The sequence below is a fragment of the Anser brachyrhynchus genome (assembly GCF_964034855.1).
Source record: "Anser brachyrhynchus genome assembly, chromosome: 3".
Classification (NCBI taxonomy): Eukaryota; Metazoa; Chordata; class Aves; order Anseriformes; family Anatidae; genus Anser; species Anser brachyrhynchus.
This window is the reverse complement of record NC_137696.1, coordinates 45491800-45509975: the sequence shown is the minus strand read 5'-3', so window position 1 is coordinate 45509975 and position 18176 is coordinate 45491800. Positions and strand designations below refer to the sequence as shown.

At 37.4% G+C, this 18176-nt stretch overlaps 1 protein-coding gene across 19 annotated transcripts in view; it reads left to right on the top strand.

Annotated features, from left to right (window-relative positions):
- Positions 1–18176, top strand: part of ACTN2 (actinin alpha 2) — an 84013-nt gene that overhangs the window by 54724 nt on the left and 11113 nt on the right. For 9 of the 19 annotated variants that reach the window (XM_080588314.1, XM_080588308.1, XM_080588299.1 and 6 more), the window contains 11 exons: positions 1113–1198; positions 2650–2742; positions 3897–4127; positions 5208–5355; positions 7012–7162; positions 12748–12856; positions 13666–13806; positions 14182–14364; positions 16137–16271; positions 16726–16905; positions 17860–18006. In XM_080588314.1, the coding sequence (XP_080444440.1) occupies positions 1113–1198; positions 2650–2742; positions 3897–4127; positions 5208–5355; positions 7012–7162; positions 12748–12856; positions 13666–13806; positions 14182–14364; positions 16137–16271; positions 16726–16905; positions 17860–18006 (1604 nt within the window). Of the gene's footprint in view, positions 1–1112; positions 1199–2649; positions 2743–3896; positions 4128–5207; positions 5356–7011; positions 7184–12723; positions 12857–13665; positions 13807–14181; positions 14365–16136; positions 16272–16725; positions 16906–17859; positions 18007–18176 lie in introns of all 19 variants that reach the window. The other 10 variants (XM_080588309.1, XM_080588306.1, XM_080588305.1 and 7 more) reach the window with 2 other exon arrangements.

Here is an 18176-nt window from a genome sequence, read left to right as displayed (position 1 = left end):
CACCTTCTGTGTTGTTGTTTCTTTCAGCATTTTTCCTCTTCTGATCTTTTCCTCACTAGTTACTAGAACAGCATCTTAGAGCTGAGCTCATTTCCTGTAGCCTGATTTTCTCTTTGAGGCACTGTCTCTGTAGAGCCAGTAGTAGTAGTCTATCCAGTTGTTTTGTAGAAACAAAACTTCCTGTCTCATTTCTGTGTGTTTACTAATAATATCCAGTAGGTTTTTGACAACTGGTTACTGATCTTCGTAGGACATTGTTGAATGTCCTTTGATTGAACTTCTGTGCATTGATTAGAAGCACCTTTAAAAATGCAAGATGAAACGTAGCTCATAGTGAAAAAGCAATTTCAATAGCAGAATATCATCTTTTTCTCCCTGCTGGATATTATTCCTGTTACAGATGTCAAAATCGTCAAAACAGATGCTCAGAAAATGAATCCTTCTCTTATGCTTTCAGGATTGTTTTTTAAAATGTTAAATGCTTACTGGTAAGTACAATCAGTGACATAAAACATTGCTACTGTGCAAAGTAGGAAAATATACAGGCATCTCAGAAGAGCTCTGGAATCATGTTCCAATGAAAAGAAGCAGTAGTAGAAAAAGCAAGGCAGTTCATAGACATGGACATACTTTAGGCATTAGTAATATAAAGAGTATTGATATATAATGTTAAAGTTGAAAATTGATACATGTGCAGCTTCCAGAGGATCTCCCCAGATCAAAATCTAGCCTGCCTTTCCTGTGTGTAAATAAAAGAAGTGAATTCTAAATCATCAGAGATGTGCATGCTAGTTCTTATACAGATAGTCTGTTTAAAATTAAGGTAATTCTCTGCATGACAGTGCAAGATCAGACTTATTAAAAGAAATTCACATCTTTGTAAGAGCTTATGTTGAATTTCTAGTGTACGGATTTTTTTTTTCTGTCAGCACCCATCAATCTAACACTATTTATTTCAGCTTTGTATAGTTCCTAGAGTACAGAGACAAGAAAACATGAACAAGAAAACGATCGCAGTGACAACTATGTTGTGCTTTTATTTATTTATCCTGTTTTCTACTCCTCGTATCTCTTTTTTTTTTTTTTATTTTCATTTCTCCCTGACCTTGTAGATATTGTGAACACTCCCAAACCTGATGAGAGAGCTATCATGACATATGTGTCCTGCTTCTACCATGCTTTTGCTGGAGCAGAGCAGGTATTAATCAACTGTCCCTTCAGGTTGCTGTGTTTTTGGTTGTTTCACATTTCTGCTAGTTTATATTACAAAACAAACAAACACTAATTTAGTACTTTGCTGTTTTAATTAACAATTGCAAGTATTACTTGAGTACTAATACTTGTTTTCAATCAACACTTGAACCTATTTTAGTTAAATGTTGTGTAGCGAGTTGAACTTGTTTATTCTAATAGGATTTCATGATTCTAATGTTGGGTGTCTATTTGGTGATTGTAAAGACTATTTCAGAAAAATTGTATTTGAAGATACTGTGAAAAGGAATTGTTTGTTGCTACACCAACACCTTACGCTTTTGCTGCATAAAAGAATGACTGACTTTTGGAGATGGAGGCTATTCTAGGCTTACTAATGCTGATTGGTAATTTAGGGCTGGATTTTCAAAGTTGCTTAAAGATGTAGAGAGGCACAGAAGTCATCCAAAGTAGTATTTGCACCTGGCTCCCACTGAAGCCAGCAGAATTATTTGTGGATCAAAGTATTAGTATAAGAGGCAATAACATCAGCAGGAGATCTGTCACACAGGATGGTATTCTCACAAACAAGGCACTTTCTACTGCTTTGCTTCTTACATTTCTAGCCTCCAAATGGACACAACCCAACTTTTGTGGAGAAGAAAAAATGCCTTAAAGTAGTTGATTTTTCCTTCATCCTCAGAATTCAATTTTCCTTCCCATCTAGTAGGCCCCATACACCTTATCACAACACAGCTATGCTGTTGTGCACTCTTCCTTCTGGGTGTGCAAGTTTTGCTATTTATGCAAAAGAAGGGAGTTCCAAATACTATTTGTAACATGAGTTTTTAGTTGACTGGATGTATTTCAGACTCACATTTGTAGGGAAATATAGATCTATCATGTCAAACTATTAATATCAATTTCAAATATGCAGAGCTACAGTGCCTTCACAAATAAATTTGGCAGGATCCAAGAAAAGATTTGCTATGAGTGGTTAAACTGTATATATTTTCAAGAATGTATGTGCATGTGATGTGCAGATACAGAGTGGTCTAGGACTCCTGAATCACTGAGTATCTTTACAGTGTGGCTAACAAACCTAATACCTTTTTAGTGTGATTAAAAAAACTAATCTAATAAGATAACTTTAAGAATGGTCTAAATTGCTTTTGAAAATAAAAGATTTATTAGACCATTACAATGGCATTGTGAAATTACCCCTTGTAAGGTTTAATTGTTTGACAAAGTGATTTCTGTGCCAACCTATGCCTCATTGAGGCCATTGGAATCTGTGAGAACAGGAGGGTAAAGGTGTATCTAAGTAACCTAGGAGCACAAATCAACAACTATAAAACGTGACTTTTATTTGCAGCAGACGCGTTCCTTCTTTCTCCAAACTTGTACCTTTCTCAGAATGTTTATGAGTACATCCTGTTTATTTGCTCTGTTTTATAGGCTGAGACTGCAGCAAACCGGATCTGTAAGGTGCTTGCTGTGAATCAAGAAAATGAGAGGTTGATGGAAGAGTATGAGAGGCTAGCAAGTGAGGTAAAGACAGCTTTGTCTGTAACTTGGTGATAATTTTGTTCGTGAAATACTGAAAGCTGTAAGATTCATGCACTGTCTGCAAGACTGAAGTGAAAATACCACGAGGATGAATCTCACAGTGGTAGTGCACAATGCCCAGTTGCCCAAGGTGCAAGGTTCAGGTCACTCCTTTGCCACAGACTTCCTGTATAACCTCTAGCAAGTCATTCAGTCTTGTTAATGTTAGGGGGTGTTCTGAGGACTTTCATCAGTCTGCCTTAGAACTAGGCTTGCTGTCTCTGTAATGTCCAAGGGTAGCTCATCCTTGACCACATATAGAAAACACAGGATCCTCTTATTCCAAACAAGCCCTCCGAATGTGTACGGAAAACTGTGTCTGGACAGGGTGTCTCAGGGTGTTCACAAAGTACCTGTGAACACAGGCATCAGATTAATGAAGAAAGGGGCACACTGCTTGCATTATTCCTGATTATTACCAGAAAATTGTTGTTTTTTCAAAACATAGGTGATATGACTTTGCTTCACAAAGTATACTGCAGGCTTTCTGAATCAGGTCTTCCTTATCTTTTCTTGGTATATGGCGAATTTGTTGAGTCAGAACTGCAGATATCTAATGTGCAAGTGAGAGCCTCTTTGTCTTTATAATGCACAACCTGCAAAACATACTGAGATCATAGACACAAAGACAGTAGTGCTGGATTGGTATTAACGGAATTCTGTGTAAAGATTTTTATATGACCTGAGTTGCTTGTCTGGTGTCCATGCTGATCTCCATTCTCAACTGTGACTACTTGAGACATCAAGGCTAATTAATACTTTCTGGAAGTGGCCAGGGATATTGGGTAACTTGGGTCTTAATTAGCTAGAGTCATCTTACATTTATGTTCATCTTTGTGAAAATAAGGGCATTTCCAGGAATATTTATAATATCTGAGAAAATTAGGTTTGGAGTTTGTTTTGTTTTTAAGAAGTTATCTCACATTATTGTTCAGTTTTGCAAATCTTGTGATTACTTGCCATTAAGGCACTGATACCAACTGAAGCCAATAATAATAAGATGGAGCAAACACAATTGGGATTTGTGCATTCAATGTTATCTTGTTTTGGTTGCTCTTCCATTACCTTTATTTCAATTGTTTGTGTTGGTTTGAAAGCTTTTAGAATGGATTCGCCGGACAATTCCTTGGCTGGAAAACAGGACCCCAGAAAAAACAATGCAGGCAATGCAGAAGAAACTAGAGGATTTCCGGGACTACCGCCGCAAACACAAACCTCCCAAAGTCCAAGAGAAATGTCAACTGGAGATCAACTTCAACACCCTGCAGACAAAATTGAGAATCAGTAATCGACCAGCTTTCATGCCATCAGAAGGAAAAATGGTTTCAGTAAGTAAAAGAGGCATTAATATTCCATTCTCCTTTTTATCAATATTCTCACAAAAATTTCAATATGAAGGTTGAATTGCTATTTTAAGTCATCCGCAGAAACTTCGGTTTGTTGCACTTTCTCAATATCAAACCACTCTTTAACACATTCCCTTTCATTCTGAAATCGTCCTTTCCCTTAAGCATGCTCCTCCTCACTCTTTGAATTGTCTTGAGACAAGGAACAATACAGAGCTTTCTTTGGGAATGTTTGTTTACTTAAACAAAACTAACACTGGTTTCACAGATATTTTTCTTACCAGACTTATAGAAACAGCCGTGGCTCAATAAACATTTCATTTTTTTCCTACTTTTTAAAATTTGATTTTATATTTTTGTAATGTCTGTGAAGACAAGAATAGTCTGACTGTGGGTCAGAATTTTTCCTGTGGAATACAGTAAACCTGTTCATGTACTGTGTTCTAACACTGTGTTTTGGTTGGTCACATTCGATAAACAGATGGTTGTATGACCTGCAAAGGGTGACTGCCATTGTCCACACCCCTTACTCAGAAAATAAGAGGCCTGTCACTTCAGTTTCCTACTCATGCCGTTGGGTTTCTAAGAAAGCTCACAAAACTTTGTGCAGCACAGAAAGTGAAATGAATTTGTATTCCAGATAAAATACGCATCAAATCCTCATGATACTAAATGTTTTGCTATTGTCAGCTTCTGAGAGTAAAGCATGTTTATTTTGATAACCGATTAGGTACCTCAAAAAAGAACAAGTACTTTGTAAAATTGGAGGTAAAGGCAATGTGTCGTGAAGACACTGAACAAACAGTTATACTTGAAAGCCATTTGTATAGAGGGTCCTTCCATGAACCTATTTGACCAGGATGCTTTGTGAGGAGCAGTTGTTTGGAAAACCTGATTTCCAGAGCTGCCTGACAACTAATATTTTCTATGATTCTGTGATTCGGCAAAATCTGGCCATAGAAACTTCTCTTTTTGGAGCAAAATTGTGAATCAGAAATCTGGAAATTTGTTTAAAAATGGAGAATAGTTTCATTCCATCTCTCCCATGTATTCTCTGTACAGGATATTGCCGGCGCTTGGCAGAGACTTGAACAAGCTGAGAAAGGCTATGAAGAGTGGCTGCTGAATGAAATACGAAGACTGGAAAGACTTGAACACTTGGCTGAGAAATTTAGACAGAAGGCTTCCACTCATGAACAATGGGCATATGGTGAGCAGATATGGCTTTTAACATTTTTAATATTTTAATGTTCAAGGTTGAACTGCCAATACTAGATATTTGCCAGCTAAAAACTGGCATAAGTTTTTATGTTTTAAGTTTTTTATAAGTTTTAGTTTAGAAAACTAGAATAATAACAGATGAAATTGCAGGTTCTGTTACATTCAGTCATGGTCCTAATTTGTAGGCATGTTGCTAATGAAATGTGAGTATAAAAATCATGTTATATTCCACCAAGGTAATCAGTCGAACTTAATAAAAATATCCAGAGTTGAATCAAGGCCATGACTGTTAATGCGTTCCTATGTATTTGTGCACCAGTGATCCAGTCAGGAGTGCAGTGAGGACGTGAGGACAGAAATTCAGTTTTCCAGTTTAAACTCAAAAATAAATTGGTATCTATGGCTTGTTAAATGTGAAATTATTAAGAGAGTTGTTATGAGTTGGTTATCATTTGGCCATCATGATGGTTTTGAATATCCGACATGAACTACATGATAATGGACTCATTTTTTCTTTGCTCCATACCCCAGATTATACCCTGTTTATAGTTCTGTTTTTTAACGGTAGCCTAACTTGCAGTTAGGAACAGCTATAGGACCATCTATTTTGCAACACCGGTGTAAAGTTTTGTGAAGACCATTACAAGTAGATATACTCTACCATCCTGTTGTTTGCCCTGACAACAGTTTTCCTGCTTCTGCCATGCTTCTGACTTTTTCCAGCTAGAATCTTTTCACACTGTGAAAATAAAACAGAGACCATCCAACAACACAGTGGCTGGGAGCATACACAGCAGTATCTGCTACCGAGCAGATACTAGAAAGGAAACTACAGTGTTTGTCAGCCCTGAGAGCCTATTTTCTGATCATCTGCTCCTCATGGTGACATGTTATCGTTGTTACACAGGGAAAACTTCACATAAGCTGGTACATAGCATGTGAAACAGTAGCTCCTTCTGACTCTAGAATCTGCAGAGCTGTGTAATGTTGTGTGGTGAGCTGCAATTGTAGAGGCTGTATAGATTCAGTTGTCCAATCCAGGAGCTACTGAAGAACAATAATTAATTTTTTCTAGCTTTTTGTAACTAGGCTGGCATTTTCCATTTAAAATTCTATAACTGATTTGAAAGACAGCCACACATCTTAATCTTAATTTGGTGGGAAAGTGCTGAAATGAATAATGAATTGAAAGCAGAACACAAAAAAAGAATTGAAAAGCAGAACACAAAAAAGAATAACACTTCATTGGTAAGAGTGAAGCTGAACATAGCAGTGTGATTTTTGGTCTCGTAGGTCAGTAACACACTTCAAAAGACTTATCAAAATAGTTTAGAGCCCTGTTTTTTTGCTAATATACCATTTTATGCCAGTTTCTCGAGTAATGTAGTACTAACTATTTTAGATAAGCATAATCATCCTGTGCAAGAATCAAGGAATTAGTGAGAGATCTTTAAAAATATTAATTCCTAATTAAAACCATTCTGCTGAAGAGTTGCCACTCATTTGTGTTGGGCTGGGATTTCATCTTATACATGTGATTTTGATGATCCTCAGTGAAAAAAGTTGACTAAATTTGCAATTGTTCTAACCAATAAATTCTTAAAAAAGAAAAAAAAAAGACTAATATTTTAATTTTCTCTTTCAGGCAAAGAGCAGATCTTACTTCAGAAGGATTATGAATCTGCTTCTCTGACAGAAGTCCGTGCCATGTTAAGGAAACATGAAGCTTTTGAGAGTGATTTGGCTGCTCACCAGGACAGGGTGGAACAGATCGCTGCCATTGCCCAGGAGCTGAAGTATGTTCCATTTAAAGGCTTGCAGCTGCTGACATTTAACTTTGCGATAAACTCTTTCCAATGAATTTGATAGTGTCATAGGTACCAACGTAAGAATTCCAGAGATAGCTTCATAAGTATATTATCTGTGCTGGTCCCTGAGACCTTTCCCTCTTCTCTCCCCTACCCCCAACCAAATATAGATATTCAACTGACCAAAGCATTTGAAAACAGTCATTTTCAAATTGACTTAACGGTAATTTTTTAGCATTAGCTCTACTGATGAGTCCATTGTGTGTTGATGGGAATGCTGGAGCTGTCTATTTTGCAGTTCATATGGTTTGCTGAGAGGTACTGGTTATGAGTTTTTTAGCTTAGAAAATAATTTCATTTTACCTAAATTACAGATCAGGCATCTTCACTTTGAGATCTGATATTTTCCCACAGGTATATTGGTCCTTTAAAAAGGCTTCACATCCCTAAATTATCTTTTCTATAGCAGTAGTGGGTCATGCACTGAGTTTTCTGAAGATTCATTGTGTCTAGTATGCTCCAGGGTCATACAAGCAACCAAGCACACAACCTCTTCTGTACAAGTGCAGTTTTCACCCACAGTTCCAGCAGCTTAGCTACAGGACCAATACTTGCGCACTCAGTATACTATGCCCCAAGAAAACATAAAGCTGAGAACAACACATTTAATTATGTCTGTATTGTTGACTTCAGCTAGGTAGGTCAGGGGCCTGCCTGACAGACACCTGCCTGTCAGCCCCTGCCTGACAGACACCCTTATGGCAGCAGAAGTCTTGAGTGTTGGTGTAGTTACTCTGGCTAGACTCCATCTTTACTGGCAGAGTTTGCTTTTCTTTGTGGGAAGGCTGTTAATTCACCTAAGTGAAGCAGTTTTGTCAGCAAAGATCTGCCCATACTGACAGTACTGTAGTGTTATATACAGACGTCCCTGTTCTGGTAAAGTCATTTTGGTGTATACACCAACATGTGTACATTTGATTTTTATAATCTTACGCAGTTAATTGCAGTGGTTTTGTACTGTAAAACAGTGGCACTACTCCTGATCTCAGCGTTTGGCACATAATTAAATTCATTGCTCACCCACAGTATAAATCTGCAAAGCCAACGGGAACAAATGTGTGTTAGCTGTTGAAAGAGGAGCCAGCATAAAAATTCCCAAATTCCTGCTCTTGGCTTCAAGCCTCCAAGTTTCAGTTTCTCGACTTCTTGAACAGGCAAAACAGCTACTACTCAAAAAGCCAAGTGTTAAAAACATGTCCTCTTTTTACTTTGTAAAGGACCATAACTCATAAACAGCTCCACATTCATTAACAATTAAAAAATCAAAGTGCTATCTAAAAATGTAGTTCATACCTGGTAGCAGCAGCACTTTCACTAACTGTATAATTAAAATGGATTTAGAGAAAAAAAGGCTATTTTTCAAGATTGTTTAAGGGAGGAAGAGTAAGTACAGGGGGTAGAGGAAATGCTGTCTTTTAGTTGGTATGAAAGAAGTCTGAAAAACGCAGAGGATGCTGATTTCACTGAGTATGTCAGTTTATGAAACACCTTCTGACACGCCCTGATCTCTGTTGTAGTTATTTGTTCTTTCTATACTACAGAATGTAATGTCCTTCTGCACTGGAGAAGTGCCTAATCATTGTTAATTCAGCATCAACTTTGCAAGTGATAAGAAACCTTGGGAATGTAGTATACATAGCACAGCATCTGCTTACTAGCATTTTGAACCCTGTGTCCTTTACCTCTGTTGAGGCCAGTGAACACTGTATCCTGTCTATTTTAGGGTTGTCTCTTCTCAGTTGTTTCAGTAATTTGCTGTGTGAAGTTAAACAAGATATTTGTGGCCTGGGCTGCAAAGGTGCTGAAAATCCACTGCTTTTAGAGATTGTCTACTTCGAATTCTCCTATTATCTGTACAATGGGGCTATCAGTGCCTGGTTTTTCACCGAAACTCAGTAGCTCAGTAAGTCTTAGTGCCCCTGGAGAGCAGTGCATGAAAGGTTATGAATGTCACATTTTATTATTAGCTGCAAGCAAATGGGAAGCTTCTGTTTAAATGTTGATTTTAAGTATTTATCTGTCGTTCTTCAGACAGACATTGAAATGAAGGAGCAAAACACTTATTTCTTTCTCCAGTCATATTTTTTCATTGAAAGATTAAGCAGTGCTTGAATGCTAAGAAACATTCATTGGCTCATGATCCAAAGCTTATTGAAGTCAATGTGGTATCTCTTTTTTTTTTGTTGTTCACTGGATCCACTGATGAGAAATCCTCATCATCCGTGTCTAAATTCCAAGTCAATACACCTCCATGTTTTGTTTTAGACATCTCTTGGCTGCCTAACATTGCTATTTCCAAGTAGAACAATTGCTGTGTGACCTTGAACTGTACCAGTTACAGTTTCCTGGCCGGTATTTTCTGTGGCAGCAACAAAGTCCACCATGAGCTAAAGTTGCTAAAAGATTGTTGATTGGTGTGATAAAGCATCTGTGTGTGTACAAGCAGGAGATTGCAGCCAGGAAGCTGCTGCAGGACTGTAGTATTCCAGACTGTATAGATGTGGAAATCCCTGGCAGTGAAGCATGACGAGACTTGGTTGGCACTAAATACGAAACTGGAAAAAGAGTCAGGGATTTCTAAAATGGGATTTCCCATTTATGACATAGCGAATGCTAAATAGAACTGGAGTAAGCTATAATATGAAGTGCTGAATTCACTTATGGTCTTGTGTGCTCATTTCAACATTTTCAATCATCAAGATAAAATTTTTGGAATGTAGTTTCTTGCATATCCAGGACTTCTAGTATAGCCACTTATTTTCAGCCAAGAAGACCACTGTCTGTAGTGCATACTGATTTGGAGTGTCTTTTTGCTTCTGGAAACCTGGGCTCAAATTATGCTTACGTGCATGATTAACATGAGCCTGGTTCTAAAGCAGTGCTAAAGCGTGTTGCTCAGCAGGTTATTTTTGTGACACTATCACTATTCCTAAAGTGAGCTCATACTTAAATGCTTCTCTGGATCAGGACGAAATCTGACTAAATTTTTAATTCTTTAAATATAAGACTGAATTATGTGTAAGTTAAATAAGAACAGCTTCAGGATTTTTAAATTCCAAAGACTGTAGATTTCAAATGGCCAAACAAACAGAAAAGACTGTTTTCTCAGCAGCTCTGTAACACGTGCAGCAGTGCTTTGTTTATGCTTGATAAGCAAAACTTCTTTTTACAGAATTTGAAATCCAGTCTCTTCATAGCTTCGACGTTGAGACACAAAAATTAATATGACAAGAAATGGTAACCTGTGTCATATTTCCATGTAAACAATCTTCTACAAGTTATTTCTTCCTCTGCTCCTGCATCAAACAGAACAGTGTTTTTTGATGCATATAATAATACACTTATTGGAAGTAAACTACAGCATGCCCAGAAAGGCAGTGGAGCTAAACTGATTAATGCCGCTCAGTGGCATTATGTAGCTTATGATTTTTTTTACCCACTGGTGCCCTTTTTAAAAGTTGTTTTGATAATGTTATTCTCCTACCTATTTGTCCACAGCACATATCCCAGGAAGAAATAGGATAGCAGAAATCTTATGGGGAATGACTGAACCTCCCTGGCAGAGCTGGTGGAGGAACGTTGCACATTACCTTCCAGGACTTTGAACAGAGCTGGTACAATCAGTCCCTCACTTGCATGGAAGGACACCTGCCCTTATCCTAATCGACAAAAGGAGTTAAGTTATCCATTGAAGCAAAAATAAAACTTGCAGTACTCTCAGTAATGTGACTGGGAGTATCAAGAAAAACATCCTGTCCGTTTTCTGGTATATTAGGTTAAGTATGCCAGAAGAGACCAGAATACAAATCTCCACATCCCATCCACTTAGTGTGCTACCAGTGACCTCACAGCTCACACAGGAACATCATCTAATAGTCTCAATATTCTGTAATGCAAAAAAATTAGGTCCAGCCAAAAGGTCTTAGCAATAAAATATGTCTTAGCCTTTTTCATCCAAATCTCCATGCACCTGACTTAAAATTTCTTAACAAATAGATGGCTTTTGTTGCATCCCTTAAAGGCTAACAAAAAGGCTTGCTCCAAAGGAAGAATCAAGTTTTCAAATTAAGGAGTCATTGTGTTTTATGGTTTTCTGGCAGCTTTCTCCTTATACGTAACAGTTCTTTTACTTTACAATTTTAGTTCTTCTTCTTCTTCTTTTTTTTTTGTTATATCATTTTATTTTTACTTGTTTTACCATTTTTCAGTTTCAACAGTCAACTGATAGCAGCACATCTGAAGCCTCTTTTAAACAGAATGGTTTAGATACTTCTCAGCTTTATCCCTAAGCATATTGTTCCTACTGAGCTTAGAGGAGGGAGGATGAGTGCTGCCCCTGGTCTACAGTGTATCTTCACAGAGGAAAACTACGTCTGTTCTCATTTTGTCCTCTGTGGTTCCCAAAGCTACTGGAGGGAAGTGATCTGTACATTCCTCTTGCCAATTGCCTAGAGAAAGATGTTCAAAAGGAGGGAACAAATTATATCTGCATTTAATGTCTTGTTCAAGCCTTAGAGTAAATCTTAGCTTCATATTGCCATGCTGTCACATAATCATGATCTTTGCAATGCTCAGTACTGTGCAAAATGTCCTCAAGGAGCAGCCAAGAGCTAAATTCAGTGAATGATGATAGGCTGAAAAAAGTGAGCTTCCGAAGTGCCAAACACATGTATTTTATTATGGCTGCAGCAGAACCAAGGGGATTATCTGTCATCGAGATCCAAAACTCAGTTTGAAACAGGCTTGGTGCAGAATCTCAGGACAGAGCTTAAAAAGTTACTCCAGGCAGTATAGTAATTCATTTTCTGTCAGGATAATACAAGCATATTAAACCAGTGAAAAAGCAATGCTAACTGCTACATTCCTTTTGGGTGAATTGATTTGCACTGCCGGTACACCTGGGTCTGGAGATTCCTGTTCTCTGAACCATCCAATTCTAGGGCGTAACTCTGTGAGGAATTTCTGGAGAGAAGGAAGAGAACTGTTCGCAGTGCCCCAGGTCTGGGTAGCCCCTGTTAGAGATGGATTATGCCTTGAACACAACCTGAAGTCTGTTTCTCAGTTAAATAATTTCACAGTGTATTAGTATGGATGGTTTTCAGATGAAACTAATATATTTCAGGCCATTTAGCTTAACACTGTACCAACCTTCAGGAACTTGGTAAAGCCTCAGTCTGAAACATTCTGGTCTTCAGGAGATCAAGGTGCTTGTGCAACAAGAAAAGCTGAAACAATGATCGTTACAAACCTTAATTGTCTTTAATACCCAGACATCACAAATGGATACTTGATTTTTCTCACAGCAAAGGAAGTCAATCCTGTTTCTGTGCTGTGCTTCTTGAAATGCTGAATGTCTAGATCACACTTGTCTATACCGCATCAATTGCTTTCCCGGAGGAGAAATATTGCAAAAAAAGGGGATTAAATTACTGAGGGCCAGTGGAAGACTGCATATTGCAACTGCTCCTGTCTCTCAGAAAGTTGCACAGACTTTTGTCTTTGCTCTTTCTTAGTGAACTGGACTACCATGATGCTGCAAGTGTCAATGATCGATGCCAAAAGATATGTGACCAATGGGACAGCTTGGGAACACTTACTCAGAAACGGAGAGAGGCACTGGAGGTAAACCATATAGCAATTAGGAGTTCAGCTGAGGGAGTGGGGCAAGGAACCATTTGTTTGTGACCTGGACTCAGTACCATTGAGCATCCACTTTGTAATCCAAACAGCAGTAAACCCTTTCATCAGATCTCCATTTCAATTTGCTGTGGTTTCATTTGCAAATAGATTTGAAATGCTCAAACCATATTGACAGTGCTTAGCTGACAAGGACAGTTCTAAAGCAGCAACAAATGGCATGTGGTTTATAGTACCACTCTTTGGGAATTTGATGTCCAGCAAGGATAACAAAACACATTAGGCACTTACCTTTTCGTGCTTGTCAGAGCTTCATCAGGTGAGATACGGGATAGTGGTCAGCACTCAGTGAGTTTTTTGGTAGTGGGTATTTGAAAGCACTGAGATATATTTCCAAAACTTTTTTGCTTAAGAAAAGGGGAAGTCACACATATGCATGGAAGGGTGGAAAACCTATGTCTAACTCTTCCTTTCTGTATTTACAAGAAATTACTAAAGCAAGATTAGCAGATTTTAATTGATTTGCAGATAGAGTCCAATAACAAAACACTTAAAATAGTAGGGGTGGGAAAAAACAAGTCATCTAATGTTACTCTTGAAAGGCATACATCCCTTTTTAATGTTTGATATGAAAGTATCCTTAATGTAATTAGTTCTATTACTTTCAAATAGGTGGTGAAATCAGTCAACAATATAGTCAATTGCTTTTGAAAAGATGGGACATGACTTAGTGTGTGTATGTGTTAGGTCTTGGCCCTAGTAACAAAGGAATGTATCTTTCCCAACCTATACAGAGGACGGAGAAATTGCTTGAAACAATTGATCAGCTTCACCTGGAATTTGCCAAAAGAGCTGCTCCTTTCAACAACTGGATGGAAGGTGCTATGGAAGACCTACAGGACATGTTTATTGTTCATAGCATAGAGGAAATACAGGTAAAAGATTGTCTAGTTTGTGGCTTACAGTCATAGGGAAGATAAGAAAGGAAGCTTTTCTTTCTTGGAGAGTAGAACAAAAATATTCTGTCTGGACATTTTCTTTGTGATGGGCGACATCTGCTCTACTATAAGTTCTTTCTTGATTGGTATGAAAGTACTGTAGAGATCATGAAAGAAACAATAGTCTTGATAAAGTCAATGAAGGCTTTTTCATGAATGTATCTACATGTATTATTTCATGTATCTACAGATACATGCAGACAGGGTGTTTGGGAGTCAAAGAGAAGAGATGTGCTTGTTTACAACTGATCCTCCTGATGTTGGAAGAAACATTACCGTTTTCATGCTCTCCCTCTCTGTTTCTGATTTTAGAGTTTAATCTCTGCACATGATCAATTTAAAGCTACTTTGCCAGAGGCAGATGGTGAAAGACAGGCCATACTGTCAATCCAGAATGAAGTTGAAAAAGTTATTCAGAGTTACAGCATGAGAATAAGCGCAAGCAATCCTTACAGCACTGTTACTGTGGAAGAGATTCGTACCAAGTGGGAAAAGGTAATGTATGCTAAATGCATAAAGGACGTTGTAACATAGTATTTTGGTTTATGAATACTGAGAAAATTCAGAGGACTTAATAAATCTGTATTTTTTTTCTAGCTCATCAGATGCCAGAATGAGCCAATCACTGGTTAAAAACTGGTGGAACTGGCACAAATTAAAAATTTCTTCATAAATATATTTAATAATATGGAGAGCAGTAAGAGGTGGTAGCATAAAATTCAGTTATCTAATACACTAGAAGCATATTAAATGCAATTAAACACAATTTGCATCTATTAGATACAGTAAAATGAATAGATCATTTGAAAAGCTGATGTTGAGATGGAAGTAGTAGAGGGTTATGTTAGCTTTCATAATATAAAATATTTCAAAATATTTCACTGATTTCGTATTAATTATGACACAGAATTACAGTTCTTTTCTTCAATCATATGGGCATATAGTTACACTGAGAACAAGAGCCCAGCTCTGGAGACCATTTCTATTCTATACTAAGTCAACAATGGAACTTTAAGAGGTTTCATTTTGAAATTGTCACAGACTGGATCTGCATTTAAATAAACTATTTTCTCTGTGATCAGTAATGTTAATGAAGCTATCTTTCTATAAATTCTATCCTATACCTCACTCCTACTCCAATGCCACTTAGATTTTCCTACTGCCTTGTGACTATTCATATTCTCTATGTCCCTTTACTATACCCTTTTAATTTCCATTACTACTCCACTCTAAAATTCTTTGGAACTTTCTACAGTATCTTATGCTCTCTCATGTTTGGTAGGCTCACTTCACAATATGCCCTGCTCCGTTCACTCAGTATTACCTATGACTTATTTTGGCTTCTTGGTGAGGCAAGAAAAGCACATGTGGCTTGTACAGAGCTGGTGGCTGGCTAGTGGGTGGGTAGGCCAGTGGGTGCCCTCCAGAACAGAATATGATTGCATTCTTTTTCTTAGTATAAGCAGTAGTTTGTGTGTCTTTTCTACTCAGCTCCTGCTTCTCACAAAAGTTGTAAAAATCTAGCATCTTTGGGACCATGCTCTGTCCAGTTAGATTGAAACCGGCTATTATCTTAAAAATACTAGAGAGGGATTAAAGAGAGGCTCTTAGAGCAATCACTTAAGCTTTATTTTCTTTGGAATGAAGACAAATAATATGCTGAAGGTGAAGGAATGTTTAGAATATATGACTTTACCAATTACGTAAGCTTACATGGACAAGGACACAGTCTCAGTGGGTTATAAAAAACAGCGATATTGACTAAATTCAGAATGTCCCAGGGAAATCCAGGATAAGCCAAAAAAAATTTGCAGTGTATTAGATACCTTCAGGTATCCATGAGGGACAGAGCATGTGTTGTGTTAACCTATCCTAATGGCTCTGCTTGAATGAAATATTTTTCACTGATCATTCTTAGAGCTATTACTTAGAAATTGAATATTACCTCTGTTTCCAGAGAAAATCAAAATAACTGCTCTAGTGACAGTTCAAATTGAATGATCACCTTGAACTTGAATCCAGTCAGAGGTGAGAATTTCTTCTCTCTACATGCTAGTCTCTCTGGTCAGGCTGCCCAAGACCATAGTAGCAATTTCTTATGTTAGCACAAAATTGGTAAATAGAACAGTAATATTTTTTCTGGCTTGTCCTGATATCAACCTTCAGACCAATGAGAAAAATTAATAACTGTGGGCTTGTTTGTTCTATTTGTTTTAAAAGGATTCAAATCATGCCTACTCACACTTAGTGCTTTCCCATTGTAACAGGTGAAGCAGCTGGTGCCTCAGAGGGATCAATCCTTGCAGGAGGAACTAGCCCGCCAGCATGCCAACGAGCGCCTGCGTCGCCAGTTTGCTGCTCAGGCCAATGTCATTGGGCCATGGATCCAGACCAAGATGGAGGTGAGCGTCAGATGCTCATGCAAAAGCTGATGAATAAAGTGTTTTATCATTTATTATCTTTGTTGTATGCACAGGACATCAGCCATATCCATGACAGTTTACCAGCATGAAGAATTTAGCACCTGTTAAGATGATTTTTAAAACTGTAAGGTTGTACAAGTGGTATCCTGATGGTTAGTAGGACATGTAGCTTTGAAAAATTTATCACTTATCAACTATTTTGCTTCTGCTCTTAAAAGAAAGATACTGGGATCACTGGAACTTCAGTACTGATTTCAGAAATAAATGTATCACATTTCAGAAGAAAAAGTAAAGTTTATCATCTCTGTATGAAGATTTTATTACTATTGCTTCTTAGTCTGATAATATTACATACTTATGTGAATGTGAGTCAAATCAGAAAATCTGAAACTTATATTTTGTGGGGTGTGGGGGGGTGTCTCTCTTTCAACAGGAAATTGCCCGCAGCTCTATTGAAATGACAGGGCCTTTGGAGGACCAGATGAATCAGCTGAAGCAATATGAGCAAAATATCATTAACTATAAACACAACATTGACAAACTGGAAGGAGATCATCAGCTTATACAAGAAGCCTTGGTGTTTGACAATAAGCACACCAACTATACTATGGAGGTAGGCATTTACTCCATTTTGTACTTGTTAGTTTGTTTCGGCCTCTTCTATCTTATAACGACCTTCCCTGATTTGAAGAGACTACAATGGAAGATGGAAGATTTGGCAGACTTTCTGATGATCTTATAAGACTTATTTTAAAAAACACTGTTTTTTTGTCACTTGCTCATACATTACTGAGAATGACCTAGTGCTGAGTGACAGCTGTTTCCATGACTGAGGCATAAGATATTTTCAAGAGCCCTTCCTAGGTCTAAGAAAGGTGGAACATAGAGACTTATTGGCTTGATTTCTCTTCTAAGTTAATGTAAGCAAAAAGTTAAAAATGAAAATTTAGCTCATCATGACTTGTCTTGTTTTTCTTCAGATAAACACCAGAAGTTTTTTTGTTGTTGTTGTTTTTGTTATGTTTTGTTTTTCTATGATAAAACAATGTTTCTTCTGTATGACAAACTCATAAAGGGTTTGAGAATTTACAGATTATCAGTGAAGGTCCCAATGCTGATAATGTGTAGGATGACAACTGTTGAACGCACGAGAGACTCCTCAGTTTTAAAGAAAACTTTTCATATTTGTAAAGTGACCTGTGAGTTTACTAATTTACAGAATGTAGTAATATAGCTGAAACCGGTAATACTGGAAACAGTGTTGTCTGAATACCTACCTCTGACTAACTCAGGTTATGGAAAATAACAGTGTAAGTCCAAGTCTTGTGGTCCAGAATAAACTCACTTTTAGTAAAGAAGTACCCATTTAGAAACCAGTTACATATTTTCCTGAAGGCCATTTTTATTTTTAATGGTCCTTGGTCGTAATGTACAGTTAGTGGTATGGAAAAGGTATCACAGAAATATTTAGAGCTGTTTGTTTTGTTTTGTTTTGCTTACTGTACTTTTCATAGCTTTAGAAAAATATATTTTATTCTTTAATAAACCAGTATTTTCTCTATTGTAGCACATCCGTGTTGGATGGGAGCTCCTACTTACCACCATTGCTCGAACTATCAATGAGGTTGAGACTCAGATCCTCACAAGAGATGCCAAGGGTATCACCCAAGAACAAATGAATGACTTCAGAGCATCATTCAATCATTTTGACAGGGTACAGTACTCCTGCTTTTTCTCATTTAGCAATAGTCATTGTTCTCAAAAGCAAGTTTCTTTCCATTCCATATGTAAGCCTCTTAAAAATCTGCAAACGCAGTAAAAGTTTTTTTTTTTTTTTAAACAGCAGTGAAGATCAGTTAACAAATAATTTACAGTCTTATGAAA